We start from the raw sequence: 12,500 nt of genomic DNA, 5'->3' as shown, positions 1-12,500 counted from the left end.
CTGAATCTGATCTGAATCTGCTGTGAGTCTGATCTGAGTGTGTTCTGAGTCTGATCCGAGTCTGCTGTGAGTCTGATCTGAATCTGCTCTGAATCTGCTGTGAGTCTGATCTGAGTCTGCTGTGAGTCTGATCTGAGTGTGTTCTGAGTCTGCTGTGAGTCTGCTGTGAGTCTGAACTGAATCTGATCTGAATCTGCTGTGAGTCTGATCTGAGTCTGCTGTGAGTCTGATCTGAGTGTGTTCTGAGTCTGCTGTGAGTCTGCTGTGAGTCTGAACTGAATCTGATCTGAATCTGCTGTGAGTCTGATCTGAGTCTGCTCTGAGTCTGATCCGAGTCTGAAGGACTGCAGAGGACACTGGAGACTCACCCAAGAGTTGGCCGATGGCTCCCTGATCACACAGATCCTGCTGAAGCGGCTCATGCTGCACAAACACCACAGATCTGAGCAGACGCACACAGTAACGCAGCTGAGCCTTCTTCCCGCCACTGCCATGGAAACCCTGACCTTGCTCACCCAAGGAGTCTGAGACACAACAGAGGAGATCTATCAGTGACAGAGCACTTCAACTTCAAGTGCTTGAAGTAAATGTGTCTTGATTTAAACACGTATAGATATGTGTACCGGAAAATAGAAATACTGAGCAAGGGATTGATTTTTTGCAGTTCAGTTTAATGCCATGACTTTATGAATGTAAGACTGCTGAGGCCTTGTTTTGAGTGTTGAGTGAGTGTTGTACCGTCCTGCAGGCAGCAGTCCAGCAGCAGCAGCAGACAAGTGTTGGCCTGACAACTGATGTATTCGTCCAGCATCAGCGGAGCGAGCGAGCTCAGAGTGGACAGAGCCTGCAGCTGCAGCTCCTCCTGCTGTCTGCACGTCCAGCTGCGTCTGCCGCTGCGCACCGCAGACGAGCTCGGCTTAACAAGCAGCATCAGAGCCAGCATCACACGGCCCTCTCTGAACAACTGCTCAGCACAGAGACAAACACCATCAGCATGTTTAAAGGTCATGAACTGAGAAGTTCTCTCGAGAAGTCATTGTGCTATAAAAGCATCCAGTATGTTTCATAACTAAAACCTTTCTCTTAGACACTCGTGCTAAACCGTGCTGTAAAGTGTGTGGGTGATATCGTCACTTAGGATCTGTCACTTGGCTGCTAATGTCTCCATAGCTTGCTTAAAAGAGAACCATTCGGCCCAATGGTGGAAAAGCGGCTATTTAGAATATATTTCATTTTGATAAAGTGCCCCACGGAAGGAGAAACACCTGCAGAGCGGCCAGATCCTGAGACAGCACAACAATGATGTTCAGCAGGAGCTTCTTCATCTCAAAGTCCTCCTGGCTGAAGGTCAGTTTGAGGTTCCTCACCTGAGGATTGTGGCTCTTCACTAAGAGACACAGGTTTGTGAGGACAGTTCACACCACTGCCAGGAACACTCAATAATCACCGATACTTACGCTCGGGAAACGTGATGAATGGCATGAGATGCTTGAGAAAGCCGCTCTCCTGAAACACACAGATGAGAGCTGCTGCAGTGGAAGAGTTTATAAGGATGATGATGACGATGAGGACGAAGACTTACAATCAAAGGAGCGCCAGGCTTCTCTGAGATCAGAGTCAGCAGCACCAGCAGGTCGTTCCTCAGTTGACGCTCATGATGACGGAAACCGTTCAGAAGCAGGTGGAGGAACGCGTCCTTCAGAGATCTGTAGCACAGAGAGAATCATGGGAGGTCTGAAGGACACTCATCATCACGCTTAGCTCACGTCTGACACACAATCACAGAAAAATCATGTCAATTACATTTTCAGAACACATTACTGTCATGCAAAGAACTAAAGCTTTTCATTTCTGCTGGAACAATGCAAAAAACAACAAACAAAGGATTGTAGTGTAAGGAGTGCTTCTTTATGTGGCACATAGGTTGCCGATTGTGTTTTTATTTTTTAAATATTGTATTTTCACTGTTGTATGCAGAATAAACTGCTGTTTTAAATGACTCATCTGGGCCCAGTAATACAACAGCTAAGTATCTTATATTTTTGTAAACTAGCTATAATATATATATATAAATATGATTATTTATAAAATGTAAAAAAATTAATAAAAGAAAGTGTTAAACATTTTCAAAAATGCAGTGATTGAGCAAAAGAGAAATCTAAATTAAATCAATATTTGGTGTCACCACCCTTTGCCTTTAAAACAGCAGCAATTCTTCTAGGTACACAGTTTCTGAAGGAACTCGGCTGGTAGGTTCTTCCAAATATTTTGGAGAACTAACCACAGATCATCTGTGGATGTAGGCTTTCTCACATCCTTCTGTCTCTTCATGTAATCCCAGAGACACTCAATAATGTTGAGATCAGGGCTCTGTGAAGGCCATTCCATCACTTTCAGTACTTCTGTCTACTTAGGACTCTTTCTTCAGCTTGACGTCATCCCTTACTTCCAGTTTCTACCACCAGGTTGGGTGTTACCGCCACAACAGACATCAGAGACCTTATGGCCACAGCTCCAAACGACAGCATCGACAGTGGAGGCAGATAACATAGTCCACTTTGACTCAATGTCTCCAACCTCCCTCGTGATCCGATCAAAGCTCTGCTGAGGTGGGAGCTGAAGACCTCCCTTCCAAACGTTCCCAAAAGACCCTCACAGTACGTTTGGGCCTACCGAATCTGTCCAGCTTCCTCCAAAACACTGCTCAGGTTCAGATCAGGAGGGCTCTTCATCCCAATCATGCCTCTCCAGGTGTCTAGCATCGCCCCCCTCTTATGAGCTTTGAAGTCCCCCAGCAGAACAACGAAGTCTCCAGTTTGGAGCAGTTTTGTTTTATGAAGCAGTATGGCTACAGTATTGATACTGACTAATCTCGTGGTGTGTTGGACTCACGCGATGCAGTCGCTGCTGCTGAGCTGTGAGGTCACTTCCTGTCGAGAGCCGTTCTCCAGCAGGTTCCAAAGGATCTCGGAGGATCTGAAGAGCAGCTCTCCAGACGGATCACCCTCACTCATGTGGAAGCAGATCTTGTGTGCGGCCCGAGCTCTCAGCATCAGATTACAGTTGACTTCTATCAGAAATCACAGACAGATTCAGACAGAGCCTTGATGCTCTGAGAGCGAGCGGAGGCTCTGATTGGTTCTGACTGATCACCTGATGATCTGGACAGGATCTGCAGCGTCTGCAGGAGACGCAGTTTGACCGGAAGCTGCTCCTCCGTCAGGGCCAGAGACATGACCAGCGTCTCAGAAATACCACTGCGCTCCAGCATCAGAGATCTGTAGTCCAGACGGGCAGGAGAAAGACCTGACACACACACACACATCAGTACACACACACACACACACACACACATAAACACATTTACCTAGATATCTAAATGGGGACTCTCCATAGGTGTAATGGGTTTTAAACTGTACAAACAATATTTTCTATTGTCCTACACCAACCCTCCACCTAAACCTACACTTACAGGATACATTTTGCTATTTTAGATTTTTAATACACTGCATTCTGTGTAATTTATAATTGTTTCCTCATGGGAACCAAAAAATTGTCCCTACAAGGTCAAAAGTTACTGTTAAAAGTTAATACAAAAGTATTACTATCTTTGTGATAGATACCTGGTACATACACACACACACATCTATACGCACACTTATACACACACACACGTCTCTCACCATCAGAGCTGTGTGTGTGTTTGTCGCGGCTGTAGAAGGCGATCACAGTGGAGCAGATCTGAAGACGTACCTCCAGCAGCGGGATCCTCATCAGATAACCTGTCGTCACACACACATTATATAGAAGGGCTGCTGTGTTTGATTAGAGCTGGAGCTAAACTTTGCAGGACTGGACGCTTCTGTTATAGAGAGAAAATGCCCCGGTGGCCACACTAATCTCCCCAATAGATCAAGTGCAGGAGGAGGCCATCTCTCACACCTATATGAAGCCTATACCAGCCTTCTGAAGCGTGAGCCAAGGTAGCTATAGCTTCTACTAACAGAAGAGGCAAAGAGGTCGACCTCTGCCTTCCTGAAGAGAACCCAGAGTTCAGAACCGTATGAGGATGGGATCAAATATCACCACAAAAGTCAAAAAGAAATTATAATTTGCATAAACATTAACCCCAAAATTCTAAATTATTCAAAACCCGCTTTAGTTTATTTATTTTTTATACAAAAAAAGGTTTTCTCCTTATCAAGGCTGCATTTATTTGATCATGAAATAATGAAATATTATTAGAATGTAAAAAACCCTGTTAATATGATCCTTCAGAAATCATTCTAATTTGCTACTCTAAAAATTATTTTCTGATTATTAACAGTGTTAAAAACAGTTGTGCTGCCCATTATTTTTGTGGAAACTTTGATACATTTACACATGAATAGAAAGTTCAAATAGAAATAGAAATCTATTGTAACATTCTAATGTCTTTCCTGTCACTTTTGATCTATTTTATTCATCACTGATGAATGAAAGTATTATTTTCTAAGCTCACCCATCTGAGACACACAGTCTGTCACCACAGAGGCGTAGCTCATCTCATCAGATGCTTTCTCCTTCAGGAAGGGAAGACTTGAAAACAGAAAGGACTGATGAGTTCAGCTCACTGCACAGGGGCTGTAAAGATTACAAAGACTGATCTCAGACCTGCTTATCTGAAGGAAATCACAGAGGATTCGGGCATACTCCGGATGATCAGACACTCTTTCAGCACAAAGATTTATAATCTTAAACACGTCGGCGAGGTCCTTCAAAAGCTGGACGAGGGCGCTTTAAGGAAAGTGTTAATCATCATCATCATCATCCTCATCCTCATCATCACAGGGTTATTCCACTGAGCCTCACTGAGCGTCATGCGGTGCGTCACAACAAACATCAGCTAATATCTGAAGCTGGAAAATGCTGACTGCTGTAAACTGAGACATCAGGGACCGTAGTATCCTAGAGCACTCTGACATCAGCAGGAATGATTACTGACTGTCACACGCTCAGGTTTCCACCATCTGCACATCATTTATCAATAACTCCCAACCTAAACTATACATCCATTTTATCTGATCAGCTGAAGAGTTGTACTTAGTTCCCCCAGTATTTTGATTTGGTCATGGGCTTTATCTTTTCTGCAATATAATATAATATAATATAATAAAAAAAATTCTGGGTTGGATCTTAGACTAGTAAGTATATAAAACAAAGACTGCAAAAAGAAATAAATCGTCTTATTTATATACTTCCGTTTTTGAATCACATTTTCTTTTATAACACTTTAATGTAGTCATGATTATGGCAGTGTCCTCTACATGAATCTTAAGGATACAAATCCATGCTGGCATTGTTTTACCACCTTCTTCAGGATGAAAATCTGCCTTTCTTTTAACGAGGACTGGAAACGAAGGAGAGAGAAAGTGAATGAACGCTACTAGTGTTACTAGCGACTCATTTCATTGACTTTTATGGGGATGTCATTAAAATATCACCTATATATACATATTAGAAGTAGTTTAGATACTTCTATCTGTTAAACAGATGTATTATTTATGTGTGTGTGTGCATACATACACACACACACACACACACACACACACACACACACTAGTATGTATTATATATTAGGACCTATTCGCTGCACACTAGTATGTATTGATTAGCTACTAGTAAGAATTCAATAGATACTAGTTCACATTGTTTTAGATACTAGTATTTATTCTAGTGTTAAGTCTTCTCAGTGATATCTTTTGATTGAACTCTACAGTGGTCATTCTAGCTGGTTAAAACATAACACAAGAAAAACAATTTTTGTGACTAGTAATATTTGTTACTATTAACAATTACAAAGGGTACTAGTGTCAAATAAGTAGTACTAGTCCCCAGTGAATCAATCTATCAATCAATCACTTCTTATATCTATAGCACTTTTAACAACACAGACTGAACAGTGAACAGTATCAAATATAAGAATACAATGATAGGGATTTATAATGACCAGATTGAACAATTTGTTATTAAATTCAGTAAATAATAATATCTATTAAATACATATTTTATTTAGTAACATTTGGTTGACTTTTACATTTAGAATCTTCAGAAAGTTTGTAGAAATAAGCACTACCTAAAGAGCAAGTTCTAGTAGCGTGGAAATAGAAAGTGGATTCACTGAAAGTTAAGAAGTCTTACCGAGAGCGGGTCCTGAAGCAGCTGAAGCGCTCGAGAGAGATCGGTGAGCCTCGGAGCCTGAAAAACAGCGGAGAGTCAGAGACAGACAGGAAGAAACGAACCGCGAGAACCGCGGAGAAACACGGAGACAGCGGCGGAGACACACACCTCGGGCCGCGGCTTGCTCTCGCTCCTCCGCGCGGGTTTGTGGATGAAGCCGCGGGCGTGCGGCGCGCTGGACAGCATGATCTACAGCTCGAGTCCGTTCATCTCACCTGCATCATGACAACAGGACGCGCTGCAGTCGCCATGGTAACGCGCGCAGCTTCCGGAGCGCTGCTCTGGGACGAACTTCCGTTTCAGAGTGCCGAACTCGTCGTGTCAGTTTTTTAATTACTAAAGAAAAACATCAAACAGCTTATAAATAATGCTAGCTCCTACATGCCCTGCATCCGTGCAGTAGCGATGAAGTTTAGGCAGGGACTTTTACTTTGGTTTTGTGTTGTCAAGCGCAAGAGCGGAAATGAGGTCATGAGTTTCCTGCAGATGGGGCAGAATAAACGATGCTGTATATATGTGTTTCGTTAAAGAACAAAGAAGGAACTGTTCGTCTAATTAAAGAATATAGAGTCAAGTATTGAGTGGTTAAATCGAAACATCGCTATCAATGCTGGCGGACTCAGGTGAGACTCATTTAACCGCATTCAGGATATTGTGTCATGTGAAGGAGAGACTCATTGTGTGTGTGTGTGTGTGTGTGTGTGAGAGAGAGAGAGAGAGAGAGAGAGAGTGTGTGTGTGTGTGTGTGTGTGTGTGTGTGTGTGTGTGTGTGTGTGTGTGAGAGAGCGAGAGAGTGTGAGACAGACAGAGTGAGAGTGTGTGTGTGTGAGAGAGAGAGAGTGTGTGTGTGAGAGAGAGAGTGTGTGAGACAGAGTGAGAGTGTGTGTGTGAGAGAGAGACAGAATGAGAGAGAGAGTGTGTGTGTGTGTGTGTGAGAGAGAGAGTGTGTGTGTGTGTGTGTGTGTGTGTGAGAGAGAGAGTGAGAGAGAGACAGAGTGAGTGTGTGTGTGAGAGAGAGAGCGAGAGAGTGTGAGACAGACAGAGTGAGAGAGACAGAGTGAGAGAGTGTGTGTGTGTGTGTGTGAGACAGAGTGAGAGAGTGTGTGTGTGTGAGAGAGACAGTGAGAGAGTGTATGTGTGAGAGAGAGAGAGAGTGTGTGAGAGAGAGACACAAAGTGAGTGTGTGTGTGAGAGAGAGACACAAAGTGAGTGTGTGTGTGTGTGTGAGAGAGAGAGTGTGGGACAGAGTATGAGTGAGAGAGAGACAGTGAGTGTGTGTGTGTGTTTGAGAAAGAGAAAGTGTGTGTGTGTCTTGTGATTGTGTGTGTGTGTGTGAGAGAGAGAGAGTGTGTGTGTGTTTTATAAATGTGTTTTATGAGTATGTGTGCTTTGTTAATGTGTTGTGTAACGAGTGTGTGTTATGACTCAATGTGTGTATATCATGACTGTGTATGTATCATGTGTTTATATATTTATGGTGTTTATATATGAGTGTGTGTGTGTGTGTGTTGAGCAGGCGGGCGGTGCCGGGGAAGAAAGCGGTCAGCAGCAGCAGTGGGTGGGCCAGACTCTGGTGGGCGGGGCCGCAGCAGCACACCTGCAGCACAGGTGAGAGAGACTGCAGTGTCTACAGAACTCCTCTTTGAGTATGTGTGTGTGTGTGTGTGTGACTGTGTTTGTGTTGCAGGCGAGACGGAAAGCACCAGAGGCTGGAGAAGAAGAGGATCAGTCAGAGAAGAAATTCAGAAAGTGTGAGAAATCCGGATGTCCAGCGACGTACCCCGTGTGTTTCGCCAGTGCGTCTGAGAGGTGAGTGTGTGTGAGCGTGAGTGAGAGTGCGAGGGAGTATGAGTGTGTGTGTGTGTGTGTGAGAGCGTGAGAAAGGGAGTGTGTTTGTTTCTCTCTGCTCTATGTAGTATAAAGTGTGTCTTCTCTTCAGGTGTGCTAGGAACGGTTACACGTCTCGCTGGTATCACCTGTCGTGCGGAGAGCACTTCTGTAACGAGTGCTTCGATCATTACTACAGGAGGTGAGTGAGTGCTGTTGCTAACGAGACTAGCGCCTGCTGCACGTCACGCTAATCACGCCTGTGCTCCTGCAGTCACAAAGACGGATACGAGACCTTCTCCTCCTGGAAGAGGGTCTGGACCAGCAATGGGAAGAGCGAGCCCAGCCTTAAAGCCTTCATGGCCGACCAGCAGCTGCCCTACTGGGTGAGACGCCTACATAGACAACACCCTTCACAGTCAACATCAGAATAATCCAAACTGAACGGTGTTCATGCAAAGCAGTGCGTTCTGATGCTTACTAACACTTTACAGTACGGTTTCAACTGCACTAATAAGTGTCCTAGGTTCACAATTTCTTACAAATCCATTTTGGGAGAAATTGTGAACTTAGGATATTTGAATTTGTGACGATCTCAACTCACCTGTAAAGTTTGTGACATCTGCAAACAAATTTGAGGCACAATGTAACAGTAAATAACAGCTATACAGACCCAAAATAATGATAATAATAACAATTAAAAAAAAGTATATATCATTGAAATGTGTACATTTTGCAGACAAATTTATCTGAAGTTATTAAACATTATTATTATTATTATTATTATTTCACTGTAATCAAACCCATGAACAAAAGCACATTGAAATAAGTAATCATAATAAAAGGGTTAATGCACTGTAAATTAACTATGAAGACCGTATTCTTTCTTGAAAACCGATATTGATAGGTGCTGTAACGATGTATTATTAGTTGATGTTGATGACTGAGGATCTCACTGGTGTTTCTCAGGTTCAGTGCACTAATGCTGACTGTGGGAAGTGGCGTCAGCTGAATAAAGAGACACAGCTGACCTCGGCGCTGGCCTCGTCCTACCGCTGCGGGATGAAGCTCAACAGCGTGAAGGTAAGCAGCTCCACTGATGCTCTGGAGCCGGAGCCGGAGCCGCTCTCTCACCCGTGTGCTTGTGTTCTGCAGGTGGAAGGAAGTGATGCGTGCTCTCAGCCGGAGGACGTGGTAAAACATCAGCCCTTACTTCTCAGCTGGTCTCAGCGTGGTCTGAGATCTAACAGAAATGTGTTTGCTTGACAGGCGACGCACAAAACATCTACCTAATGACTAACTAATGCATGACAAGACTAGATGACCATTCATATGAATTAGTGTCACAGAAAAGGCTTGATTGGATCAGTGGGCGGGGCTAAAAAGGCAGTGATGTAGAATCGGTGGGTGGAGCTAAACAGTGAATGAAGAATCAGTGGGTGGAGCTAAACAGTCAAGGAATAATCAGTGGGTGGGGCTAAACAGGGACTGAAGAATCGGTGGGTGGGGCTAAACATACATGACAAGTTCTCCGATTCAAATTAGCAGGCAAGTTTTGATACTGTTTTACCTTCATATAAACAAGTCATTTGGTAGAATCTGTGGGCGGGGCTTAGCAGGCAGTGATGTAGAAGCAGGCGTTGCTGATCTGTGGATGCGGGGTTTTCCACATTATTACATCATAGAGTAGAACATTTCACAAGCTTAGCTTAGTTTAGCAAAATCTGAGCAAGTCATAGCATTTTTGCTGTGCTGTAATCTGATTGGTTGGATGATCTGTTTGTGGGAGGCTCTGATGGCTCATCTGGTGTGTGTGTTCAGCGGGTGTCCGGTGTGACGGACAGCTGGTGGCTCTCTATGCTCATCCTGCCGCCACTGTTTAAGGACAGTCCGGCCAGTCCCTTCCTCTCCGCTTATTACCCGGACTGTGTGGGCATGAGCCCGTCTGCTTCACCCGAGCACCGCAGAGCTGCTCCGCCTCAGAGTGAGTCATTACTGCATCCTTCTACTTTCAGGAGCAACGTGGTCCAATTATTATTATAATACGTGCGTTTGATAACCTAATACAGACACTTCAGGCAGAATCAATGTTTTTTTCATGCACTGGTCGATTTTGGGGAAAAAAAACATAAAAAAGTGCACATTGCATCCTTTTTTTATTGCACTTTATCTATTGGCTAATCATCTATATTTCAACCTTTTTAAAGAGTTTTTCTCTTTGTTTTTATTTTCTTGTTAGATTTTTGACACAAAATAAAAATTTACAATGCATTGCTGAATTTAGCTACAAATACACCTAAAGATTAAACGGTTGCCGACGTGGCCTACTGCTTAGAGAGATGGATCTGTAGTGAGGTTTAAGTCTCAGATCTGGCAGGGATTGTAGGTGGAGGGAGTGAAGGTCCAGCTCCCTCTTCACCTTCAATACCACAAGTGAGGAGAGACCTTTGAGCAAGAACTAAACCCCCAGCTGCTCCACACGTCTCCAGGTGTGTGTTCATGGTGTGTGTGCACATTAGATGGATTACAAGCAGAGCCCATCACTCCACCTGTGCTGTTTTTGACTGCCTTAGAGCTTGTTTTCTGTCAGTTGACAGGATTTTCAGATTTATGCTTAATTTGCATATTTAAACAAAGCATGTATAATACAAAACAGTTTTTTTATTGTGTTGAATCGCTGATAATCTGTGCTGATATATATTAGTTCACATGTTTACGCTGTTCACCTGTTTTTCTTGTTTTAAGGGTTTACTGAGCAGATATTGGCTTGTATTTGACTTTAATTTTGATGGTGTGTGTGTTCATCTGTAGTCCCCGGACTCTCGCCCTATTTCCAGCCCTTCTATCAGCCGAATGAGTGTGGGAAGGCCCTGTGTGTCAGACCTGATATGATGGAGCTGGACGAGCTGTACGAGTTCCCAGAGTTCTCCAGAGATCCCACCATGTACCTGGCTCTGAGGAACCTGGTGCTGGCAGCCTGGAACCGTGACTGCAAGGTGCCTGATGTTTGCTTGCCTTTTAGTTACTGCAGCGGTGTGTGTGTGTGTGTGTGTGTTGGCTTTCTGCTCATTATCATGTTTGTGAGCAGTGCAGGAGATCTGAGCAGGTCTGGGCTTGTGTGACTGTGTCAGAGCAGATGAAACCTAGAGGATCTTGTTGATGAGGTCTCTCTCTCTCTCTCTCAGGAGGTTCTGACGCTGCAGAAGTGTGCTCCTCATGTGATTGTACGTGGGCTGGTGCGTGTCCGCTGCGTTCAGGAGCTGGAGCGGGTCCTGTACTTCATGACCAGGAAGGGCCTGATCAACACCGGAGCACTGCAGATTAAGTCCTCGCTGCTGCCTGAGTCACAGCACAATGTTAGACAAATACACTCGTTCTGTCTTATAGTCATTAAACCTCTCGTTACAGTCATGAAGACTAATGTGTGTCTGTTCAGAAGGTGCTGGTCATCGGAGCAGGTGCCGCAGGGCTCGCTGCTGCAAGACAACTCCAGAACTTCGGCATGCAGGTACAACACACACAAACCAGCAGAAGCACTACTGCACATGGTTGACTTTATTCTCAGTATATAAAATTATTATAATAAATGTATTATTTATTATTGTCTGGCCAATCAGAATGAAGAGTCTGTTTATGAACTTTCTTTTGTCGGTGGTTTTGTTTTTATGGTCTGTTCTCTGATTGGTGGACAGGTGGTGGTTCTGGAGGCAAGGGAGCGAATTGGGGGGCGGGTTTGGGATGATGCGTCGCTGGGCGTGACGGTGGGCCGCGGAGCTCAGATCGTCAACGGCTGCGTCAACAACCCCATAGCCCTGATGTGTGAGCAGGTAAAACACACACACACACACATTCTCGCTCTCAAACACGCGCGCACACACACATACACACACTGACCCACTCTCTTTCTCTCTCACTCACTCACTCACTTACTTTGACACACTCTTACTATCTTATACATGCACACTCTTAAACTCTCACACACTTCTGACTCTTACCTTCGCTCGTGCACACACACACACACGCACACACTCTCACTGTGGTTTGGAGTGTGTGTGTGACCTCTCTGCTGTGCTTCTTCTGGTGTTGAGGTGGGTCTGCGGATGCACACTCTGGGCGTCCGCTGCGAGCTCATTCAGGAAGGTGGACGTGTCACAGACCCAGCTCTGGACAAACGCATGGACTTCCACTTTAACGCTGTGCTGGACGCTGTATCCGAGTGGAGGAAAGACAAGGCGCAGTCCCAGGATGCACCACTGGGCGGTTAGCCGGATCCACATCATGACATCATTAGCTGATCAGTGACACAAATGTGGTTTACTTCTGCTAAATGAATCAAGATTTAGAACAATGCCGTTAACTGTGAGAAGAAGGTCTTCTAGAAATCGTAGTTAGTTTTAGTTAATGTTAGTTAACGGTAGTTGAATTAACTATAGTTTTTGGTTAATTGTGTTAAT

General features: G+C 44.3%; 2 protein-coding genes across 6 annotated transcripts in view; one reads left to right on the top strand and one right to left on the bottom strand.

The window, feature by feature from the left end:
- Nucleotides 1-6,620, bottom strand: part of LOC122335271 (cilia- and flagella-associated protein 69-like) — a 12,491-nt gene extending 5,871 nt beyond the window's left edge. Inside the window, exons 1-13 of one of the 2 annotated variants that reach the window (XM_043233097.1) lie at nucleotides 6,328-6,620; nucleotides 6,181-6,237; nucleotides 5,324-5,389; nucleotides 4,654-4,763; nucleotides 4,502-4,578; nucleotides 3,684-3,782; nucleotides 3,154-3,306; nucleotides 2,893-3,067; nucleotides 1,583-1,706; nucleotides 1,458-1,506; nucleotides 1,266-1,387; nucleotides 739-964; nucleotides 369-524 (exon numbers count right to left, since the gene is read on the bottom strand). In XM_043233097.1, coding sequence (XP_043089032.1) covers nucleotides 369-524; nucleotides 739-964; nucleotides 1,266-1,387; nucleotides 1,458-1,506; nucleotides 1,583-1,706; nucleotides 2,893-3,067; nucleotides 3,154-3,306; nucleotides 3,684-3,782; nucleotides 4,502-4,578; nucleotides 4,654-4,763; nucleotides 5,324-5,389; nucleotides 6,181-6,237; nucleotides 6,328-6,405 — 1,492 coding nt within the window. In that variant the 5' untranslated portion in view covers nucleotides 6,406-6,620. Of the gene's footprint in view, nucleotides 1-368; nucleotides 525-738; nucleotides 965-1,265; nucleotides 1,388-1,457; nucleotides 1,507-1,582; nucleotides 1,707-2,892; nucleotides 3,071-3,153; nucleotides 3,307-3,683; nucleotides 3,783-4,501; nucleotides 4,579-4,653; nucleotides 4,764-5,323; nucleotides 5,390-6,180; nucleotides 6,238-6,327 lie in introns of both variants that reach the window. The other variant, XM_043233096.1, reaches the window with a different exon arrangement.
- A 55-nt stretch (nucleotides 6,621-6,675) lies between these two features.
- LOC122335272 (lysine-specific histone demethylase 1B) overlaps nucleotides 6,676-12,500 on the top strand; it is an 11,127-nt gene continuing 5,302 nt past the window's right edge. For 3 of the 4 annotated variants that reach the window (XM_043233101.1, XM_043233099.1, XM_043233098.1), the window contains exons 1-13: nucleotides 6,676-6,842; nucleotides 7,736-7,827; nucleotides 7,907-8,028; nucleotides 8,159-8,248; nucleotides 8,321-8,432; nucleotides 9,016-9,129; nucleotides 9,202-9,240; nucleotides 9,868-10,030; nucleotides 10,858-11,042; nucleotides 11,232-11,402; nucleotides 11,483-11,554; nucleotides 11,739-11,873; nucleotides 12,135-12,306. In XM_043233101.1, the coding sequence (XP_043089036.1) occupies nucleotides 6,827-6,842; nucleotides 7,736-7,827; nucleotides 7,907-8,028; nucleotides 8,159-8,248; nucleotides 8,321-8,432; nucleotides 9,016-9,129; nucleotides 9,202-9,240; nucleotides 9,868-10,030; nucleotides 10,858-11,042; nucleotides 11,232-11,402; nucleotides 11,483-11,554; nucleotides 11,739-11,873; nucleotides 12,135-12,306 (1,483 nt within the window). In that variant the 5' untranslated portion in view covers nucleotides 6,676-6,826. The remainder of the gene's footprint in view (nucleotides 6,843-7,735; nucleotides 7,828-7,906; nucleotides 8,029-8,158; nucleotides 8,249-8,320; nucleotides 8,433-9,015; nucleotides 9,130-9,201; nucleotides 9,241-9,867; nucleotides 10,031-10,857; nucleotides 11,043-11,231; nucleotides 11,403-11,482; nucleotides 11,555-11,738; nucleotides 11,874-12,134; nucleotides 12,307-12,500) is intronic. The other variant, XM_043233100.1, reaches the window with a different exon arrangement.

Source organism: Puntigrus tetrazona, unplaced genomic scaffold, assembly GCF_018831695.1.
Source record: "Puntigrus tetrazona isolate hp1 unplaced genomic scaffold, ASM1883169v1 S000000746, whole genome shotgun sequence".
In the NCBI taxonomy this organism is placed as follows: domain Eukaryota; kingdom Metazoa; phylum Chordata; class Actinopteri; order Cypriniformes; family Cyprinidae; genus Puntigrus; species Puntigrus tetrazona.
The sequence above is the reverse complement of the archived record's forward strand: the minus strand, read 5'-3'. Positions and strand labels throughout refer to the sequence as shown.